Below are 22,503 nucleotides of genomic sequence, written 5' to 3'. Positions count from 1 at the left end.
CTGACCTGAAACATTAACTCTGCTTCTCTCTCCATAGATGCTACCTGACCTGCTGAGTATTTCTAGCACTTTCTGTTTTTATATCAATATATCTAAATCTTTGCAATGATTTAAGCAAGGATTAAATGAGTTACGTTGCAATTATTTGGAAACGGTAATTAAAACATTTCCAAATAGAATAATAAACAAGAATCAGAAGTCAAAACTAATTGGCAATAAGATCTTTATTGCACAGATTCTTACATTTTTTTTTAAAAGTACCAGGGTTTACTAATGTAACTACTGTCTTCAGCCTTTTCTTAGAGTGTTTTGCTTAAGAAGATGCACCCTACATTGTCTTTCCACAGAGGTCAGAAGAGGGTGGATTGCACTGCTGTCCTGGTTCTATCATTTATTCCGCTTTTGTTTCTGTTTCCGTTTCTGGTTCTGGTGTTTTTGTTTCTGGCGTTGTTGCTTCTGGTGTCTTTGCTCCTGGTGTCGTCACTCCTGGTGTTTTTGTTTCTGGTGTCATAGCTCCTGGTGTCTTTGCTCCTGGTGTCGTTGCTTCTGGTGAAGCTGCTTCTGGTGTTTTTGCTCCTGGTGAAGCTGCTTCTGGTGTTTTTGCTCCTGGTGAAGCTGCTTCTGGTGTTTTTACTCCTGGTGAAGCTGCTTCTGGTGTTTTTACTCCTGGTGAAGCTGATCCTGCTGATTTTGCTGCTGGCGTTGCTGCTGCTGGTGATTTTGATTCTGGTGTCGCCACTTTTGGTGTTGCTGCTTTTGGTGATGCTTCTGGTGTTTTTGCTTTTGGCTCTTCAGGTTCTGCTCCTCGGTTTTGCTTTTCATCCTCTCCTTGTTCCTTGTTCATAACATCAGCAAGAGATTTAATGCTGTCTATCAGACCATCCATCTTGGTTCCTAATTCATCAATTCTGCCATTTACTGTTTTAAATCCGTTATCAACAATGGAGGGCAACTGCTGGTCACTGGGTTTATCTTTGAGCTCGGTTTTGCCGGATTTTTCAGTCTTTCCAGACTCTGCTGTTTTTGAAGAATCTTCTCCCACAGGGCAAGTCTCACCTGTCTCTGTTGTCTTCTCCCCTTCTGCAGAATCAGTCTTTGCAGCTTCTTCTGTTTTTGAAGAACTGTCTTCCATAGGGCAAGTCTCACCTGTCTCTGTTGTCTTCTCCCCTTCTGCAGAATCAGTCTTTGCAGCTTCTTCTGTTTTTGAAGAACTTTCTTCCATAGGGCAAGTCTCACCTGCCTCTGTTGTCTTCTTCTCTTCTGCAGCCGCTGCTGTTTTTGAAGAACTTTCTTCCATAGGGCAAGTCTCATCTGGCTCTGTTGTCTTCTCCTCTGTGGGGGAAAGTGATTGGGTCTCATCTTTAGCTGGGTAAAACATTGCACAGCTAGCACTATCTTCAGTCTTTTCAGGCTCCTGAATACCTACATTAGAAAACAAAGACCACAATATAAATGGAATAGAATGGAACATAGGAGCAGGAGTAGGCCATTTGGCCAATTGAGCCTGCCCCACCATTCAATACAATCATAGCTGATCTTCCACTTTAATGCCTTTTTCCCACACTATCCTCATATCCCTTTATGTCAGTTGTATTTAGAAATCTGTCAGTCTCTGCTTTAAACATACTCAATGACTGAGCTTCCACAGCCCTCTGGGGTAGAGAATTCCAAAGATTCACAACCCTCTGAGTAAAGAAATTTCTCCTCATCTCAGTCCTAAGCGGCTTCCCCCTTATTTTGAAATTGTGACCCCTGGTTCCAGATTCCTCAACCAAGGGAAACATCTTAGCTGCATCTACCCTGTCTATCCCTTTAAGTATTTTGTAGGTTTCACTGAGATCACCTCTCATTCCTCAAAATTCTAAATACAGGCCCAGTTTCCCCAATCTCTCTTCATAGGACAGTCCCGCCATTCCGGGAACAAGTCTGGTGAACCTTCATTGCACTCCCTCTGTGGCAATAATATCCTTCCTAAGGTAAGGAGACCAAAACTGCACACAGTACTCCAGGTGCAGTCTAACCAAGGTTCTATACAATTGAAACAAGACTTCACTACTCCTGTACTCAAATTCTCTTGCCATTAGCCTTCTTAATGGAACAACAATAGCTTTTATTTGTACAGAAACTTTAATGCAATATCTCCATTTGGGGTAAGTTAGAATTGGAAATGCAAGATGCAACTTTTAAGAATATAGATATGTTTTTACATTACTTTTATTTCAAACAAAACAGTAATGTCGACAGAATTGGATTAAATTGTGTTCTTGCAAAGCCAGTCTTTTGCCCTCAGTTGTTGCTAATAACAACAACTTGTATTTAATATAATTTCAGCAGCAGGTAAGTTGCAATACAGAGGTGGAAGTAGACGGTCTTAGTGACAGAGCAGCAGTTATGTAGTTGGAAGTGTTGTTATTAACGCTGGACCTTGTACCATGATTATATCTTAAAAGATTGTAATTTTTAAAAGTTCAAGATTGAGTCCAGAAGATCAGCTGACCTCACCTCCACTCTGCGAATGATTACCAGAACAGGGAGAATCGAGCAAAGACTGTCTTCTGAAGAACAGAGACTACAGCACTAACACCTGAAGAACAATGGGTTTCACCCTCCCAGACTTTTGAATCCTAAAACAAGGAGTCAGCCATTGAGAATATGCAAACGAACCAGGCAGATGTTAACTCCTGGGGACAGTGGAAAGGCTGAGTATCTTTGTGGAATTAAGACTACTGGGTCTTTGCATTTTGGAGCAGAACAATAAACTATTGAATTCTAAGTCCAGATAAATTTAACAGACCTTCTGGAGAAAAACAGGCTGCAAGGAAGGAACCAGGAGGAAGGAAGGTGGCCTCAAACACACTATAAAAAGGGACCCAGTGGGGTGCAGCCTGAAAGCAAGTTGTAAGAGAAGACACCCAGCAGTGGCAGCTGGAGAGAGCGAGAGAACGCCTGCGCTCTGAAATTATACAGCGAATGGCTGTGAAGATTTGAACCTGTTTGAGAATCGAAGCTTGCGAAGGAGTAAAGGGCCCACAGGGTCACTGGAAATTGCATTATCCACAGACGTTCAGATTGGAAGTGCTTGGCGAAGGGAGCAAAGAAAATATTGATTTTTGAAAAGTCTAGGAGATCCAGCCCACTGCAACTGGAAGGAGTTTGGGACTTTTAACTGCAGAGGATTTCGTCATCAAAAAGGAGTGTGTAACTATAAGTGTAATGTGACATTTTCATGTGTTGAATAAGTAAAGGAAATACCTTTGTTTGTAATTTGGGATATCAGCTACCTACAAAGTACTATTTAGTTAATTGGGGATTTCATTTAATTTAGTTGTTTTAATAAAAGACTTAAAACATGAAATAATATTGTGTAATTCATTAAATTGGTCTGGAGGTTCATATCTCGTATTTTTCACATTAATGATCTCTCTGAGGTTGCAACAATGTCAAATACAACACCAAGGTTGCAGACAATCTGGTTCAGCCTTAGACACATGCCACAAAGAGAGATGGATGGAGTCAGTGGCAAGGGAATGGAGTTTGTGGCAGGGTGTGATTACAATTGCTTCAGTTTTCCCAATATTTAGTCAAAGGAACTTTCTGCTCATCCAGTAAATGGGTGGTTGTTGGTCGGCACAGACTCGGTGGGCCGAAGGGCCTGTTTCAGTGCTGTATCTCTAAATAAATAAATAAATAAAGTACTGGATGTTGGACAAGCAGTCTGACAATTTAGCGAAGCGGAGGGGTCGAGAGATGTGATGAGGTAGAGCTGGGTGTCATTTACATACATGTGGAACCTGACGTCATGTTTCAAATGATATCACCAAGGGGTAGCATGAAAATGAGAAACAGGAAGGTCCAAAGATAGATCCCTGGGGACTCCAGAGATAGGTGCTTGGATGGGAAGAGAAGCCAGTGTAGGTAATTCTCTGGCTATGACTGGATAGATAAGGAACCAGGCAACAGCACATGCACCTAGCTGGACAATGGGTAACATTTTACAGGATGAATTTCAGGACTAAGTATAATATGCTATAAAGATAGGCTCATGTAAATAAATAAGCTATTAGTGAAATATTGAGCTTAAAGTATTGAGATTGAAAGGCTTTTAAAACAGAAGGGGGTGATGCAAGAGTATCAAAGGTTTACAACAAAGCTATGGCTTGGGGAAAAGCAATGATGGAAACTAAAAGTATGTTGTGAAAAGGTGTGGGGCCTCTTATCTCAGTTTGGCAATCACTTCAAGCAACTGGGTGGTCATAAAACATTAAATAGTGTTGCACCCAGCAGGAAGAGTAGCATAAAAGAAAATGGTATAAAGAGATGTCATATACTACCTAGAAAGAAAAAGACCTTTGCTACCATTGAGACCAGGCTTGGAGAAGCCATTTTCATGGGTTCTCAATAATATCCACACACATATGTTTTGGACTGGGCACTTTTCAGGGCCGAAATTTCAAACAAAGCCTGTCAGTCACCGTAAACTGGTGCATTCTCCATGGCAACGCCTCTATCAATCAGAGTTCTCTTGCCAACCAATCAGCACTCTCTTAACATGCAGTATAAGTTGTTGTTTTCCCTTACATTGGTTATTCTTGCGTTTTGTCTTGATGAGTGCAAAACGAAAAGCTTTGACAACCTGTCTCTATTTTCAGCAATTCTCAAGATTGTAAATAGTTGAGGCCCCAGCACTGACCCCTGTGGCACTTCATTTGCTAACCTGAAAATGTCCCGTTTATCCTGGCTCTGTTTGCTGTTAGCCAATTCTCTATCCATACCAATATGTTACCCCAAAACCATGACCTCTTATCTTCTGCAGTAATGTTTTATGTGGCACCTTTCTGAATGCCTTTTGGAAATCCAAATACACTACATCTACTGTTTCCCTTTATCCATCCTGTTTGTTACACCTTCAAAGAACTTTAATAAATTTATCAAACACGAATTCCCTTTCAGAAAACCATGTTAACTCTGCCTGATTGTATTACGATTTTCTAAATGTCCTGCTAATAATTTCTTAGTAATGGTTCTAGCATTTTCCCAATGACAGATGTTAGGCTAACGAGCCTATAGCTTCCTCCTTTCTATCTCCCTCCTTTTGTGAAGAGACGTGTTGCATTTGTAGTTTTCCAATCCGCTGGGATCTTTCCAGAATCTAGGCAATTTTGGAAGATTACAACTAATGCATCCACTATCTCTGCAGCCACTTCTTTTAAGACCCTAAGATGTAGGCCATCAGGTCCAGGGGACTTGTCAGCCTTTAGTCCCATTAGTTTTCCTAGTACTTTTTCTCTAGCGATAGTGATTGTTTTAAGTTCCTCCCTCCCTTTTGTCCCTTGATTTTCTACTATTCTTGGGATGCTTTTAGTGTCTTCTACCGTGAAGACAGATACAATATACTTGATCAAAGTCTCTGCCATTTCCTTATTTCCCATTATTAATTTCCCCAGTCTCATCTTCCAAGGGGTTAATGCATACTTTAGCTACTCTCTTCCATTTTATAGATTTGTAGAAGCTTTTAGTGGCTTTTTAAAAACATTTCTTGCTAGTTTACTCTCATAGTCTGATTTCTCCCCCGTTATTTTTCAGTCATCTTCAGCTGGTTTCTAAAATTTTCCAAATCTTCTGTCCTACCACTAATCTTTGCAGCATTGTACACCTTTTCTTTCAATTTGATACCATCCTTAACTTCCTTAGTTAGCCACAGATAGCGCATTCTTCTCATAGAGTCTTTCTTTCTCAAGTGAATATATCCTTGTTGAGAGTTATGAAATAGCTCCTTAAATATCTGTCACAGTAACTCTACCATTTTACCTTTTTTTAATTTGTTCGGGGGATGTGGGCGTCACTGGCTACGCCAACATTTATTGCCCATCCCTAATTTCCCTTGAGAAGCACTTCTTGAACCGCTGCAGTCCTTGGGGTGCAGGTACACCCACAGTGCTGTTCGGAAGGGAACAGCTGGCTAGGGGCACAACTAGTTCTAGCGCATAAGTCTTCAGTACTATTGCCGGAGTGTTGTCAGGGCCCATAGCCTTTGCAATATCCAGTGCTTTCAGCTGTTTATTGATATGACATGGAGTGAATCGGATTGGCTGACGACTGGCATCTGTGATGATGGGGATTTCAGGAGGAGGCCAAGATGGATCATCAACTCAGTACTTCTGGCTTCTGCACAGTAGGTGGTAATCAGCAGGAAGTTTCCTTGCCCATGTTTGACCTGATAACATGAGTCTTCATGGGGTCTGGAATCAATTTTGAGGACTCCGAGGAACTCCCTCCCAACTGTATATCACTGTGCCCCCATCTCTGGTGGGTCTGTCCTGCCAGTGGGACAGGATAGACCCAGGGATGGTGATGGTGGTGTCTAGGACATTGTAAGGTGTGATTTCGTGAGTATCACTATGTCAGGCTGTTGCTTGACCAGTCTGTGGAACAGCTCTCCCAATTTTGGCACATGCCCCCAGCTGTAGCTAAGGAGGACTTTGCAGGGCAAGGAATTATCGTTTCCAGTGCCATGGTCAATGCTGGGTGGTCCATCTGGTTTCATTCCTCTTCTTAGACTTTCTAGTGGTTTGATGCAACTAAGTGGATTGCTATGCCATTTCAGAAGGCAGTCAAGAGTCAACCACATTGCTGTGGATCTGAAACCACATGGAGGCCAGACCAGGTAAGGACAGCAGATTTGCTTCCCTAAAGGGCATTAGTGAACCAGATGGGTTTTTACAACAATCGACAATGGTTCCATGGTCACTGCTAGACTAGCTTTTAATTCCAGATTTATTAATTAAATTCAGATTCAACCATCTGCCATTTTTTTTTATTCAGGCACGGGATGTGGGCGTCGCTGGCCAGGCCAGCATTTATTGCCCATCCCTAATTGCCCTTGAGAAGGTGGTGGTGAGCTGCCTTCCTGAACCGCTGCAGTCCATTTGGGGTAGGTACACCCACAGTGCTGTTAGGAAGGGAGTTCCAGGATTTTGACCCAGCGACAGTGAAGGAACGGCGATATAGTTCCAAGTCAGGATGGTGTGTGACTTGGAGGGGAACTTGCAGATGGTGGTGTTCCCATGTATTTGCTGCCCTTGTCCTTCTAGTTGGTAGAGGTTGCGGGTTTGGAAGGTGCTGTCAAAGGAGCCTTGGTGCGTTGCTGCAGTGCATCTTGTAGATGGTACATACTGCTGCCACTGTGCGTCGGTGGTGGAGGGAGTGAATGTTTGTAGATGGGGTGCCAATCAAGCGGGCTGCTTTGTCCTGGATGGTGTCGAGCTTCTTGAGTGTTGTTGGAGCTGCACCCATCCAGGCAAGTGGAGAGTATTCCATCACACTCCTGACTTGTGCTTGTAGATCGTGGACAGGCTTTGGGGAGTCAGGAGGTGAGTTACTCGCCTCAGGATTCCAAGCCTCTGACCTGCTCTTGTAGCCATGGTATTTATATGGCTACTCCAGTTCAGTTTTCGGTCAATGGTAGCCCCTAGGATGTTGATAGTGGGGGATTCAGCAATGGTAATGCCGTTGAATGTCAAGGGGAGATGGTTAGATTCTCTCTTGTTGGAGATGGTCATTGCCTGGCACTTGTTTGGCGCGAATGTTACTTACCACTTATCAGCCCAAGCCTGGATATTGTCCAGGTCTTGCTGCATTTCTACACAGACTGCTTCAGTATCTGAGGAGTCGTGAATGGTGCTGAACATTGTGCAATCATCAGGGAACATCCCGACTTCTGACCTTATGATTGAAGGAAGGTCATTGATGAAGCAGCTGAAGATGGTTGGGCCTAGGACACTACCCTGAGGTACTCCTGCAGCGATGTCCTGGAGCTCAGATGATTGACCTCCAACAACCACAACCATCTTCCTTTGCGCTAGGTATGACTCCAGCCAACGGAGGGTTTTCCCCCCGATTCCCATTGACCTCAGTTTTGCTAGGGCTCCTTGATGCCATACTCGGTCAAATGCTGCCTTGATGTCAAGGGCAGTCACTCTCACCTCACCTCTCGAATTCGGCTCTTTTGTCCATGTTTGAACCAAGGCTGTAATGAGGTCAGGAGCTGAGTGGCCCTGGCGGCACCTAAACTGAGTGTCACTGAGCAGGTTGTTGCTCAGCAAGTGCCGCTTGATGGCACTGTTGATGACACCTTCCATCACTTTACTGATGATTGAGAGTAGGCTAATGGGCGGTAGTTGGCCGGGTTGGATTTGTCCTGCTTTTTGTGTACAGGACATACCTGGGCAATTTTCCAAATTGCAGGGTAGATGCCAGTGTTGTAGCTGTACTGGAACAGCTTGGCTAGGGGCGTGGCAAGTTCTGGAGCACAGGTCTTCAGTACTATTGCCGGAATGTTTTCAGGGCCCATAGCTTTTGCAGTATCCAGTGCCTTCAGTTGTTCCTTGATATCATGTGGAGTGAATCGAATTGGCTGAACTTTGGCATCTGTGATGCTGGGTACTTCAGGAGGAGGCCGAGATGGATCATCAACTCGGCACTTCTGGCTGAGGATTGTTGCAAATGCTTCAGCCTTATCTTTCGCACTGATGTGCTGGGCTCCTCCTTCATTGAGGATGGGGATATTTGTGGAGCCACCTCCTCCAGTTAGTTCTTTAATTGTCCACCACCATTCACGGCTGGATGTGGCAGGACTGCAGAGCTTTGATCTGATCTGTTGGTTATGGGATCGCTTAGCTCTGTCTATCGCATGCTGCTTACGCAGTTTGGCATGCAAGTAGTCCTGGGTTGTAGCTTCACCAGGTTGACACCTCATTTTGAGGTATGCCTGGTGCTGCTCCTGGCATGCCCTCCTGCATTCTTCATTGAACCATGGTTGGTCTCCTGGCTTGATGGTAATGGTAGAGTGGGGGATATGCCGGGCCATGAGGTTACAGATTGTGGTTGAGTACAATTCTGCTGCCGCTGATGGCCCACAGCGCCTCATGGATACCCAGTTTTGCATTGCTAGATCCATTCGAAATCTATCCCATTCAGCACGGTGATAGTGACACACAACTCGATGGACGGTATCCTCAATGTGAAGGCGGGACTTCGTCTCCACTAGGACTGTGCGGTGGTCACTCCTACCAATACATTCATGCGGCAGGCACATTGGTGAGGACAAGGTCGAGTATGTTGTTCCCTCGTGTTGGTTCCCCCACCACCTGCCGCAGACCCAGTCTAGCAGCTATGTCCTTTAGGACTCGGCCAGCTCGGTCAGTAGTGGTGCTACCGAGCCACTCATGGTGATGGACATTGAAGTCCCCCACCCAGAGTACATTTTGTGCCCTTGCCACCCTCAGTGCTTCCTCCAAGTGCTGTTCAACATGGAGGAGTACTGAGTCATCAGCTGAGGGAGGGCGGTAGGTAGTAATCAGTAGGAGGTTACCTTGCCCATATTTGACCTGATGCCATGAGACTTCATGAGGTCCAGAGTCGATGTTGAGGACTCCCAGGGCAACTCCCTCCCTTCTGTATACCACTGTGCCACCACCTCTGCTGGGTATGTCCTGCCGGTGGGACAGGACGTACCCGGGGATGGTGATGGCAGTGTCTGGGACATTGTCTGTAAGGTATGATTCCGTGAGTACGACTATGTCAGGCTGTTGCTTGACTAGTCTGTGGGACTCTCCCAACTTTGGCACAAGACCCCAGATGTTAGTAAGGAGGACTTTGCAGGGTCGACAGGGCTGGGTTTGCCGTAGTCATTTCCGGTGCGTAGGTCGATGCCGGGTGGTCCGTCCGGTTTCATTCCTTTTTATAGACTTTGTAGCGGTTAGTTACAACTGAATGGCTTGCTAGGCCATTTCAGAGGGCATGTAAGAATTAACCACATTGCTGTGGGTCTGGAGTCACATGTAGGCCAGACCAGGTAAGGACAGCAGATTTCCTTCCCTCAAGGACATTAGTGAACCAGATGGGTTTTTACAACAATCAACAATGGTTTCATGGCCATCATTAGACCAGTTTTAATTCCAGATTTTTATTAAGTTCAAATTCCACCTTCTGCTGTGGTGGGATTCAAACCCATGTCCCCAGAGGAATACCCTGGGTCTCTGGGTTACTAGTCCAGTGATAATACCACTACGCCACCGCCTACCCACTCATATTTGTGATATACATAAATGATTTGGAGGAAAGTATAGGTGGTCTGATTAGCAAGTTTGCAGACGACACTAAGATTGGTGGAGTAGCAGATAGTGAAGGGGACTGTCAGAGAATACAGCAGAATATAGATAGATTGGAGAGTTGGGCAGAGAAATGGCAGATGGAGTTCAATCAGGGCAAATGCGAGGTGATGCATTTTGGAAGATCCAATTCAAGAGTGAACTATACAGTAAATGGAAAAGTCCTGGGGAAAATTGATGTGCAGAGAGATTTGGGTGTTCAGGTCCATTGTTCCCTGAAGGTGGCAACGCAGGTCAATAGAGTGGTCAAGAAGGCATACGGCATGCTTTCCTTCATCGGACGGGGTATTGAGTACAAGAGTTGGCAGGTCATGTTACAGTTATATAAGACTTTGGTTCGGCCACATTTGGAATACTGCGTACAGTTCTGGTCGCCACATTACCAAAAGGATGTGGATGCTTTGGAGAGGGTGCAGAGGAGGTTCACCAGGATGTTGCCTGGTATGGAGGGCGCTAGCTATGAAGAGAGGTTGAGTAGATTAGGATTATTTTCATTAGAAAGACGGAGGTTGAGGGGGGACCTGATTGAGGTGTACAAAATCATGAGAGGTATAGACAGGGTGGATAGCAAGAAGCTTTTTCCCAGAGTGGGGGATTCAATTACAAGGGGTCATGAGTTCAAAGTGAGAGGGGAAAAGTTTAGGGGGGATGTGCGTGGAAAATTCTTTACGCAGAGGGTGGTGGGTGCCTGGAACGCGTTGCCAGCGGAGGTGGTAGACGCGGGCACGATAGCGTCTTTTAAGATGTATCTAGACAGATACATGAATGGGCAGGAAGCAAAGAGATACAGACCCTTAGAAAATAGGCGACAGGTTTAGATAGAGGATCTGGATCGGCGCAGGCTTGGAGGGCCGAAGGGCCTGTTCCTGTGCTGTAATTTTCTTTGTTCTTTGTTCTTTATATCAAATCCACTACATGACTGATGTTTAGGGACCCTTGCACCTCTCTTCTTTGATAATCATGTTTTGTACCTCTCATTGCATTCTTTGTTACTTTTTACAGCTGTCTGTCTGCTGGAATACTACTTGTTCTTGCATGTGTGAAAGCTTTTTCTTTTAGTCTTTATAGAAGCAATGGAAGAGGAAACGATTTAAAAAGTGCGCCAAAACCTAGTGAGTCGGAGAGAAACAACGGGAGAGGAGAGGATTTAAAAAGCATCAAAAGCTCAGGGATTTGGAGAGGAGAGGACTTAAAAACCACGCCGAAAGCTCAGCGATTCGAAGAGAAGGAGCGGGACAGCAGAAGATTTAAAAAGCGCCCCAAAAGCTCAGAGATTCAGAGAGAAGCAGCAGGAACAGAGAGGTGCCTGTGTGGAGTTTGCAACTTCTCCCTGTGTCTGCGTGGGTTTTCTCCGGGTGCTCCGGTTTCCTCCCACAGCCAAAGACTTGCAGGTTGATAGGTAAATTGGCCATTATAAATTGTCACTAGTATAGGTAGGTGGTAGGGAAATATAGGGACAGGTGGGGATGTTTGGTAGGAATATGGGATTAGTGTAGGATTAGTATAAATGGGTGGTTGATGTTCGGCACAGACTCGGTGGGCCGAAGGGCCTGTTTCAGTGCTGTATCTCTAATCTAATCTAATCTAATCTAATCAGGACTTAAAAAGTGCGCCAAAAGCTCAGAGATTCAGAAAGAAGCAGCGGGACAGGAGAGAATTCAAAAAGCACATCAAAACCTGGACAACATCCAGGCTTGGGCTGATAAGTGGCAAGTAACATTCGCGCCACACAAGTGCCAGGCAATGACCATCTCCAACAAGAGAGAATCTTACCATTTCACCTTGACATTCAATGGCATTACCATCGCAGAATCCCCCACTATCAACATCCTAGGAGTTACCATTGACCAGAAACTGAACTGGAGTAGCCATATAAATACTGTGGCTACAAGAGCAGGTCAGAGGCTTGGAATCCTGAGGCGAGTAACTCACCTCCTGATCTCCCAAAGCCTGTCCGCCATCTACAAGGCACAAGTCAGGAGTGTGATAGAATACTCTTCACTTGCCTCGATGGGTGCAGCTCCAACAACACTCAAGAAGCCCGACACCATCCAGGACAAAGCAGCCCGCTTGATTGGCACCCCATCTACATTTACTACCTCCACCACCAACACACAGTGGCAACAGTGTGTACCATCTACAAGATGCACTGCAGCAACGCACCAAGGCTCCTTTGACAGCACCTTCCAAACCCGCAACCTCTACCAACTAGAAGGACAAGGGCAGCAAATGCATGGGAACACCACCACCTGCAAGTTCCCCTCCAAGTCACACACCATCCTGACTTGGAACTATATCGCCGTTCCTTCACTGTCGCTGGGTCAAAATCCTGGAACTCCCTTCCTAACAGCACTGTGGGTGTACCTACCCCACATGGACTGCAGCGGTTCAAGAAGGCAGCTCACCACCACCTTCTCAAGGGCAATTAGGGATGGGCAATAAATGCTGGCCTGGCCAGCGACGCCCAAAATCCCATGAATGAATAAAAAAAAAAATTCGGACAGTAGCAGCAGGACAGCAGATGAGTTAAAAAGTGCGGAGGCAAATCAAAAATCACAAAATACGTAACAATCAACAGAGAGTGTGGGAAACAGAAAGGTGGCTGGGGTGAGTATATCGGTTAGCAAACATAAAATAAGACTTGATCGATTCACTAATATAAGAACTACAAGCTAAGGTGGATTTTGTAATTTACTATATATATATGCTGAGAAAGGGGAGACTAGCAGGGAGGGTATTGTTTCAAGTTAAGAGCTGGGTAATTAAAAGTTTTTCCATCGGATTAGTGTAACAGTAAGTGTTGTAATAAGAGTATAAACATAGAGCAAGAGACTACAATTGACTGTTTAAACAGGGTACTAAATCGATTTTTTAAAAAGGGAATAGAGTTTCTTTGTTTAGATCAGGAATGGGCAACTGCGACTTGTTGCTTGCAATTTTTGCACCATGTGGGAACTTCAGGACACTTCATGTGGCTTGGGTGACCACATGTGTAAGAAGTGTCTCCAGCTGTTTCAGCTCCAGCTCAGGATTTCCAAGCTTGAGGGGCAGCTGGAGTCACTGCAGAGCATCAGGGAGCAGGAGAGTTTACTGCAATGTACATTCCAGGAGGTGGTCACCTTACAGGCAATAGAAATTCAGGATAGCAGGTGGGTGGCCATCTGAAGAGTAGGAAGAGGCAGGATGTGCAGGAGTCTTCGGGCTGTGTGCCGCTCTCAAACTCAGCTTTGGAGACTGTTGGGAATAATGACACCTTGAAGGAGTGCAGTCCAGACCATGGCACCAATCAGCAAAGGACTGTACAAGAGGGAGCAGCAAAGTGCAGAAATGCAGTTGTTATAGGTGAGTCCATAGTCAGGGGGACAGATAGGCAATTCTGCAACTGTTTTCGTGAGTCCCATATGTTATGTTGCCTCCCTGGTGCCAGGTTAAAGGACATCACGGCGAGGATGCAGGATATTAAGAACATAAGAAATAGGAGCAGGAGTAGGCCATTCAGCCCCTCAAGCTTGCCCCGCCGTTCAATAAGATCATGGCTGATCTATCCCAGGCCTCAACTCCTCTTTCAGGCCTGCTCTGCATGCCCCTCAACTCCCCGAGATCTATCTACCTCTTCCTTAAATACATTAAGTGACCTAGATGCCACAACTCTCTGAGGCACAGAATTCCAGAGATTCACCACCCTCTGAGAGAAGAACTTCCTTCACATCTCAGTTTTAAATGTGTGCCCCCTTATTCTGTAACTATGTCCCCTAGTTCGAGATTCCCCCACCAGTGGAATCATATTCCCAACATCCACCCTGTCAAGCCCCCTTAAAATCTTATAAGTTTCAATAAGATCACCCCTCATTCTTCTAAACTCCCATGAATAAAGGACTAACCTGTTTAGCTGTTCTTGATAAGACAACCCCTTCATCCCAGGAATCAGCCGAGTGAACCTTTTCTGAACTGCCTCCAATGTTAGTATATCCTTCCTTAAATATGGGGACCAAAACTGTATGCAGTACTCCAGGTGTGACCTCACCAACACCCTGTACAGTTGTAACAAGACTTCCCCATTTTTAAACTCAAAGGAGGGCAGGACTGGGTGTTAAATAATTCTGGATACAAGATGTTCAGGAAAGATAGGGAAGGAAGAAAAGGGGGAGGAGTGGCAGTATTGATTAATGAGAGCATTACAGTGCTTGAGAGAAAGGATATCCCAGAGGGGTCAAGGACAGAATCTATTTGGCTAGAGCTAAGGAATAAAGAAGGTGCAATTATATATCTCGGTTTAGTCTATAGGCCACCAACTAGTGGAAAGGAAGTAGAGCAACAAATTTGCAACAAAATTAAAGAGGTGCAAGAATTATAGAGTACATACATACATAAGAACATACAAACTAGGAGCAGGAGTAGACTATTCAGCCCCTCGAGCTTGCTCCACCATTCTATAAGATCATGGCTGATCTGTTTGTGGACACAACTCCACTTTCCTGCCTACCCCTGATACCCTTTGACTCCCTTGTTTGTCAAGAATTTGTCCACCTCTGCCTTAAAAACATTCCATGTCCCTGCCTCCACCGCTCTCCAGGAAAGAGAGTTCCACAGACTCACAACCCTCTGAGAGAAAACATTTCTCCTCATCTCTGTCTTAAATAGGAGCCCCCCTTATTTTTAAACTGTGGCCCCTAGTTGTGCCCCCACAAGGGGAAACATCCTTTCAACATCCACCCTGTCAAGTTCCCCCAGGATCTTATATGTGTCAATAAGATCACCTCTCATCCTTCCAAACTCTAATGAATACAGACCCAACCTGTCCAACCTTTCCTCATAAGACAACCCTCTCATCCCTGGAATCAGTCGAGTGAACCTTCTCTGAACTGCTTCCAATGCAATCATAGCCTTTCGTAAGTAAGGAGACCAAAACTGGACACAATAATCTAGATGTGATCTCACCAATACCCTGTACAACTGTAGCAAAACATCTCTACTTTTATATTCCTTTCCCCTTGCAATAAACGAGATCATTGCATTTGCCTTCTTAATCACTTGCTGTACCTGCATACTAAATTTCTGTGTTTCATGTACTAGGACATCCTAGTTATAATGGGGAACTTTAATTATCCGAACATAGACTTGGATAAGAAGTGTAAAGGGTGGAGAAGGGCAGGAGTTCCTAGAGTGTGTTCAGGAAAATTTTCTGCAGCAGTATGTTTCCATTCCAATGAGAAAGGAGACACTGTGGACCTGGTTCTTGGGAATGAGGTAGGCAAAGTGGATCAAATATTAGTCAAAGAACATTTAGGAGACAGAGATTGTTGTATCATAAGGTTTAGGCTGGCTATGGGAAAGGCCTGCAGCAACTACCTTCCAGGAGAGGAGTGCAGACATGCCTGAGTTTGAAAAAAAAAGTGAACAGTGACATCACAGGAAAGCTGTAAGGTGATTGGTTGGTGAGTAACTGCTGTTAGGGAGTATCAGTAAATAGCTGGGTTTTCGCGTCTCAGCAACTGGCAGACTAAAAGTGAGCAAAACTTTAAGTATTACTAATAAGGAAAAAGTGGGTAGCTGGTGAGTATTATCTTTTTTGAGTAAAGGTTTATTTTAACTTGTGAACTGTATTGATTAGTAGTAGGGTTTATAAATACTAGAAAGATTTTATTAATAGTTCTAAGCTGTTTTAGTATTGGTAACATTTTTTTTAACAGTAGCAAAGGGTCAACTAATAAATAAAGGAGTGGCAGGGTGGCTTTAACCTTCTTCTCCTGTGCTATGTGCGAGCTCCAGGATGCTTTCCGTATCCTGGAGAACCATTTGTGCAAGAAGTGTTGTCAATTCCAGCAGCTTGAGCTCCAGGTTTTGGAACTTGAGCGGCAGCTGGCGACACTGCAGTACATTCATGAGGATGAGAGTTATGTGGATAGCCCGTTTATAGATGTGGTCACTCCACAGCTGAAGAGTATGCAGGGAGAGAGGGAATGGGTGACCGCCAGGCAATCAAAAAGAAACAGGAAGATAGTGTAGGAGATCCCTGAGTGCATCTCACTGTCCAACAGGTATTCAGTTCTGAATATTGATGAGAGTGATGGTTCATCTGAGGAGTGCAGCCAGAGTCAAGTCCATGGCACCATGGGTGGCTCAGCTGCACAGTGGGGTACAGGGAAGACTTGAAGAGCCATAGTGATAGGTGATTCAATAGTCAGGGGAACTGACAGGCGTTCCTGTGACCGCAGACATGAATCCAGGATGGTGTGTTGCCTCACTGGTGCCAAGGTCATGGATGTAACTGAGCAGCTGCAGAGCATCGTGAAGGGGTAGGGTGAACAGCCAGCAGTCATGGTCCATATAGGTAGAAAGAGGGATGTGGTCCTGTAGTCAGAATTTAGGGAGCTAGGTAAGAAATTAGCAAGCAGGACCTCAAAAGTAGTAATTTCCGGATTACTCCCAGTGCCACGCGCACGTGAATACAGAAATAGAAGGATAAGCTGGAAAGATGGTGTAGGAGGGAGGGCTTTAGATTCTTCGGACATTGGAACCGGCTCTGGGGGAGATGAGGCCTGGACAGGTTGCACCTGAACAGAGCCGGTACTGAGTTCCTTGCGGGACATTTTGGTAGTGCTTTTGGGGAGCGTTTAAACTAGTTTGGCAAGGAAATAGGAACATGAGGATAGACTCAGTTGGGATAAAATCAGAAATGAAAATGGAAGACAGAAAATTAATCGATGAGTCTGGAAGACAGAGGAAACAAAGGTTAAAGTTTATAAAAAGAGTTTGACAGTGCTCAAGGATATCTATTCCAATGCAAGAAGTATAGCAAGTAAAGCAGATGAGCTGAGGGCAAGATAGACAGGCGGCAGTATGATATCATAGCTATTACAGAAACATGGCTTAAGGAGGGACAGAAATGGCAGCTCAACGTTCCTGGTTACAGGGCTTGAGATGCGATAGGTAGGGGGATAAGGAAGGGGGATAAGAAAGGAGGGGGAGTGGCAATTTTGGTCAAGGAAACTATTACAGCTGTGAGGAGGATATGTTGGAAGGTTCATCAAATGAGGGCATATGGATTGAGCTAAGGAACAAAAAAGGGGCAATCACACTGCTGGGAGTGAGGGAGCTAGAAGAGCAGATATGTAGGCAAATCTCTGAGAAGTGCAAGAACAATAGGGCAGTCATAGTAGGTGATTTTAATTATCCCAATATTAACTGGGATGGTTTAGTGTGAAAGGAATTGAGGGAGCAGAATTCTTGAGGTGCATTCAGGAGAACCTTTTTGGCCAGTATTTAGCACGTCCAACAAAAGAGGGCGCAGTCTCAGACTTAGTTTTACGAAATGAAGATGGGCAGCTGGAAGGAGTGGCAGTGGGAGAACATTTTGGTGGTGGTGATCATAATTCTGTCAGTTTTAACATAATTATGGAAAAGGACAGAGATAGAACAGGAGTTAGAGTTCTCAATTGGGGAAAGGCCAATTTTACTAAGCTGAGGCGTGATTTAGCGCAAGTTGTCTGGAAACAACTACTTGAAAGTAAATCAGTGTCAGAGCAGTGGGAGGCATTCAAAGGGGAGAGTAAACATGTTCCTATAATGAAAAAGGGTGAGAATCTAGAGCCCCATGGATGTCAAGGAGCTTACAGGGTAAGATAAAGCGGAAAAAGAAAGCTTATATCCCACACCGAGAACTCAATACTACAGAAAGCTGAGAGAAATATAGAAAGTGAAGGGGTGAAATCAAAAAGGAAATTAGGAAAATTAAGCCAGGGCGTGAAAGAATAATGGCAAGCAAAATCAAGGTGAACCCTAAGATGTTTGATCAATACATTAAGAGTAAGAAGATAGCTCAGGTAAGAGTAGGGCCCATAAAAGACCAAAAATGTAACCTATGCGTAGGGGCAGAAGATATTGGTATAGTTCTTAATGAATATTTTGCGTCTGTCTTCACAAAAGGCGGGGGGGGGGGGGGGGGGGGCTGGCGATGCAGATGCTGGAGATAAGGAAGAGGGATGTGAAGTATTGGATATGATAAGCATAAGGAGAAAGGAAGTATTAATGGAAATAGCATCCTTGAAATTTGATAAATCACAAGAGCCGGATGAAATGTACACCAGGCTGTTAAAAGAAGCATGAGAGGAAATAGCAGACGTTTTTTGAAGGGGTAACTGAGAGGGTTGATGAAGGCAGTGCTGTTGATGTGAACTTCCAAAAGGCATTTGATACAGTGGCATACCACAGACTTGGGAGCAAAGATATAGCTCATGGATAAAAGGGACAGTAGCAATATGGATACTAAATTGGCTGAGTGACAGGAAACAGAGAGTAGTGGTTAATGGATGTTTTTCGGGCTGGAGGAAGGTTTGTAGTGGAGTTCCCCAGGGGTCAGTTTTGGGACCCTTGCTCTTCCTGATATATATTAGTGCCTTCAACCGAGGTGTACAGGGCACAATTTCAAAATCGGAGTGTTTCCTGACAACGCAGTTCGTGCACAGAGTGATCGCCGATGTCATCGGCATGTCCAAAATTTGTCAGCTTGCCAGTATGAATTGCATATGCGTGCACCGACATCATCACGCAATGATGCCAGACGTAATTACGTCCAATCGTTGCCTCACGCCTCAATGGCTGCAATTGCTGCCTTCATTGTCCCCCAACAGTATCCCGCTTCAGCCACTTGCTTCTCTCCCGCCTCGCCGCTTCCTCCCCCACCCCCCGGCCGCTCCCTCCTGGCCTCGCCACTTCCCTCCAACCGCTCCCTCCTGGCCTCGCCACGTCCCCCCCCCAGCCAATCACTCCCTACCTCTGCTTTCCCCTCCTCGGTTCCAGCCTCGCCGCTGCCTCCCCTCAACAACTCACTCCCCGCTGCATCCCCTTGGTTGCTCACTCCCCGCTCCCCCACCCCGGCTGCTCGCTCCCGGCGTCACCACTCCCCCCCCACCCCCCAGGCTACTCGCTCCCCACCTTCCTGCTTCAGCCGCTCGCAGGAGAACTGGTGGAGAACGAGCCACCGAGGGTGGAGCGAGCGGTGACGGGGCGTCGCGGGGAGCGTGCTGGCCAGATGGGGGAAGCAGCAAGGCCGTGAGCAAGTGGCTGGGGGGAGGTGGGGAATGGGGAGCGAGCAGCCAAGGGGAGGCAGCGGCGAGGCGGGAAGTGAGTGGCTGAGAGCCAAGGGGAGGCAGCGGCGAGGCGGGGAGCAAGTGGCTGAGGGGAGGAAGCAGCAAGGCGGGGAGTGAGCAGCTGGGGGAGGCAGTGGCAAGGTGGGGAATGAGTGGCTGAGCGGAGGTAGCGACGAGGCGGGGAATGAGTGGCTGAGGGGAGGTAGCGACAAGGCGGGGAGCAAGTGGCTGAGAGGAGGCAGCAGCAAGTTGGGGAGTGAGTAGCTGGAGGAGGCAGCAGCAAGGCGGGGAGCAAGTGGCTGAGGGGAGGCAGCAGCAAGGCGGGGAGCAAGTGGCTGAGAGGAGGCAGCGGCGAGACGGGGAGCAAGTGGCTGAGAGGAGGCAGCAGCGAGGCAGGGAGCAAGCAGCGAGAGACGGGTGCAAGAGGGAGTGGTGAAGAGAAGCGATGAGGGCAGGAGGGAGCGGGATACAGTTGGGGTGGGATGGGTTTGGGTTTCATTTGTTTTTTGTGACAAATTGAGCAGCGCCATTTTTATTACTGGCAGTTGCCTGAGACATTGCAGAGGTTTCAGTGGATGAGGCAGCATTTTGTGTGTGCCAGTACTGCGCCACCTAGTGGTTGCATTGTGAGCAAACGCAGCCTTTCAAAATTTGCAGATGGCACAAAACCTGGAAGCATTATGAACTGTGAGGAGGATAATACAGAACTTCAAAAGGACATAGACAAGCTGGTGGGATGGGCGGACAAGTGGCAGATGAAGTTCAATGTGAAGTGATTCATTTTGATAGGAAGAACATAGAGAGACAATATAAAATAAAGGGTGCAAGTCTAAAGTGGGTGCAGGAACAGAGAGATCTGGGTGTATATGTGCATAAGTTGAAGGTGGCAGGACAGGTTGAGAGAGCGGTTAATAAAGCACACAATATCCTAGGCTTTATTAATAGGGGCATAGAGTACAAGAGCAAGGAGGTTATGTTGAACTTGTATATGACACTAGTTCGGGCTCAGCAAGATTATTGAGTCCAGTTCTGGGTGCAGCACTGAAGGAAAGATGTGAAGGCATGGGAGAGCATGCAGAAAAGATTCACGAGATGGTTCCAGGGATGAGGATCTTCATTTACGAAGATAGATTGGGGAGGTTGGGACTGTTTTCCTTGGAGAAGAGAAGGCTAAGTGATGATTTGATAGAGGTATTCAAAATCATGAGGTGGTCTGGACAGAGTAGATAGGGAGAAACTGTTCCCACTTGTGAAAGGATCAAGAATGAGAGGGCACAGATTTAAGATAATTTGCAAAAGAAGCAATAGCGACATGAGGAAAAGCTTTTGCACGCAGTAAGTGGTTAGAATCTGGAATACACTGTCAAAGTGTGCGGTGGAGGCAAGTTCAATCAAGGCATTCAAAGGGAATTATGTTAATTGTGTGATTATATGCAGGTGAAGGGAGTTAATTGGGGTTTTAGTTGAGCACTTCAAAGCAGACACTCACTGGGACTGGAAGAGGGATTTGTGTGACGAGCTACATGTTTATAATCCTTTATTCTGCACAATAAATGTGAAACTGAGTAAATATAGGCTCCAGCCTTATCCTTCCATAACAAGCTTTCCGGAATTTAACACGGTAGCAGAGGATGGTTGCCTAAAGCTGAAGGTTGGAAAATAGGAAAATCTTTTTTGGAGAGAAAACTAAAGTCTCAAAGGTCATTGTGAAAAATATGGCAGAAAGCAAGTGCAAATGGTCAGGGTATGATTACCCTCCGGTGTTTTCGGAGTCTGAACCATATGACCAGTGGAAGAATGAAGTGGCTATGTGGACACGGGTTACATCTCAACCAAAAAGGAAACAAGGTATGGCCTTGGTGTTGTCACTTCCTACCAAAAGTAAAATCAGAAGAAAAGGGTTTTATGAACTGGATGCTCGTCAGTTGGATACTGATGAAGGGTTGGATCTTCTGTTAGGTTTTCTGGATGAAATTTACAAGAAAGATGACCTACTGAATGCATATGAGGCATGGTCAGACTGATAGATTTCAGAAAGCAGATGGTTATTCAATGTAGGAATATATCATAGACTTTAACAGACTGTATAAAGGATTGAGGAAATTCAATTTTGAGATCCCTAGTTCAGTGCTAGCTTTTAAATTGCTAGATTGTGCTAGGGTGTCTCATATGGACAGGCTCCTGGTTCTAACTGGGGTTCGGTTCTTGGACAAAGACTCCCTGTTGGACCAAATGTCCACAGCCTTAAATAAATTCCTGGGGAAGCAGTCATTTCCTGCAGTCCTGGTAGAACAAGTGGGACACTCTGCAGTGACACAAAGAATGGAGGACTCAATGTTTACAAGATTTAGAAATAATCCAGGTACTGGAAGCAGGCCTACGTACAATGGAAGAGTTAAAGACAGGAGGAATTTGGATGAAAGCACCTTTAGCAGGTCTGAATATTACAGTGGAAGACAGGTTTGGTTCAACTGTGCGGTACTGGATAGTGCTTGTACATCGATTGGTTACAGTGTTATCTGGATTCACTCAGTAGTGAGAATCGACGCAAGGTTAAGGAATATAAAAGTACTACCAGCTTTAGGTTTGCTGATGATAACACATTGAAGTCACTGAAGAGAGTAGTAATCCCATGGAAAATAGCTGGGGTAAGCCAATTTATCAGTACTGATGTAGTCTCCAATGTGATACCTTTACTCTTGAGTAAGCTTTCAATGAATAAGGCACAGATGAAACTTGATATGGAGCATGATAAGGCAATTGTTTTTTTGGGAAGCCAGTGAATTTGCAATTTACCCAGTCAGGGCATTATTGTATCCCCTTAACAAAACCTGACATTTCTACTCAGAGTGTTAGAGAAGTATTGATGGCATCGGGTATTACGAATCAGAGAGATAAAGGCAAATTGTCTTAAAGTTGCACGGGCAATTTGCTCATCCTTCTTGTCAGAGATGAAAAATCCTACTAAAAGATGCAGGTGTGATTGATGGAGAGTATACAAGGATAATAGAAGAGATTAGTGAAAAGTGAGATTTGTAAAAAGTATCGGAGGACACCATCACGTCCTATTGTCAGCCTTCCATTGGCACTTGACTTTAATGAGGTAGTTGCCATGGATTTAAAAGGTATTTAAAGGTTGTCCAAAGACAAGAATACTTTTAGTCTACATTTTATAGACCTAGCAACTAGATTTAGTCTTTCTACAATAATAAATAGTAAGGACAAAAGGGTGATTATAGACAAAA

General features: G+C 45.2%; 1 protein-coding gene across 3 annotated transcripts in view; it reads right to left on the bottom strand.

Annotated features, from left to right (window-relative positions):
- Window positions 1-236: 236 nt before the first annotated feature.
- Window positions 237-22,503, bottom strand: part of LOC137369728 (mucin-2-like) — a 138,588-nt gene continuing 116,321 nt past the window's right edge. For all 3 annotated transcript variants that reach the window (XM_068031093.1, XM_068031096.1, XM_068031095.1), the window contains one exon: window positions 237-1,422. In XM_068031093.1, the coding sequence (XP_067887194.1) occupies window positions 392-1,422 (1,031 nt within the window). In that variant the 3' untranslated portion in view covers window positions 237-391. The remainder of the gene's footprint in view (window positions 1,423-22,503) is intronic.

This window comes from Heterodontus francisci, chromosome 5 (genome assembly GCF_036365525.1).
Source record: "Heterodontus francisci isolate sHetFra1 chromosome 5, sHetFra1.hap1, whole genome shotgun sequence".
Taxonomy (NCBI): domain Eukaryota; kingdom Metazoa; phylum Chordata; class Chondrichthyes; order Heterodontiformes; family Heterodontidae; genus Heterodontus; species Heterodontus francisci.
This window is presented reverse-complemented; position numbering and strand designations above follow the sequence as displayed.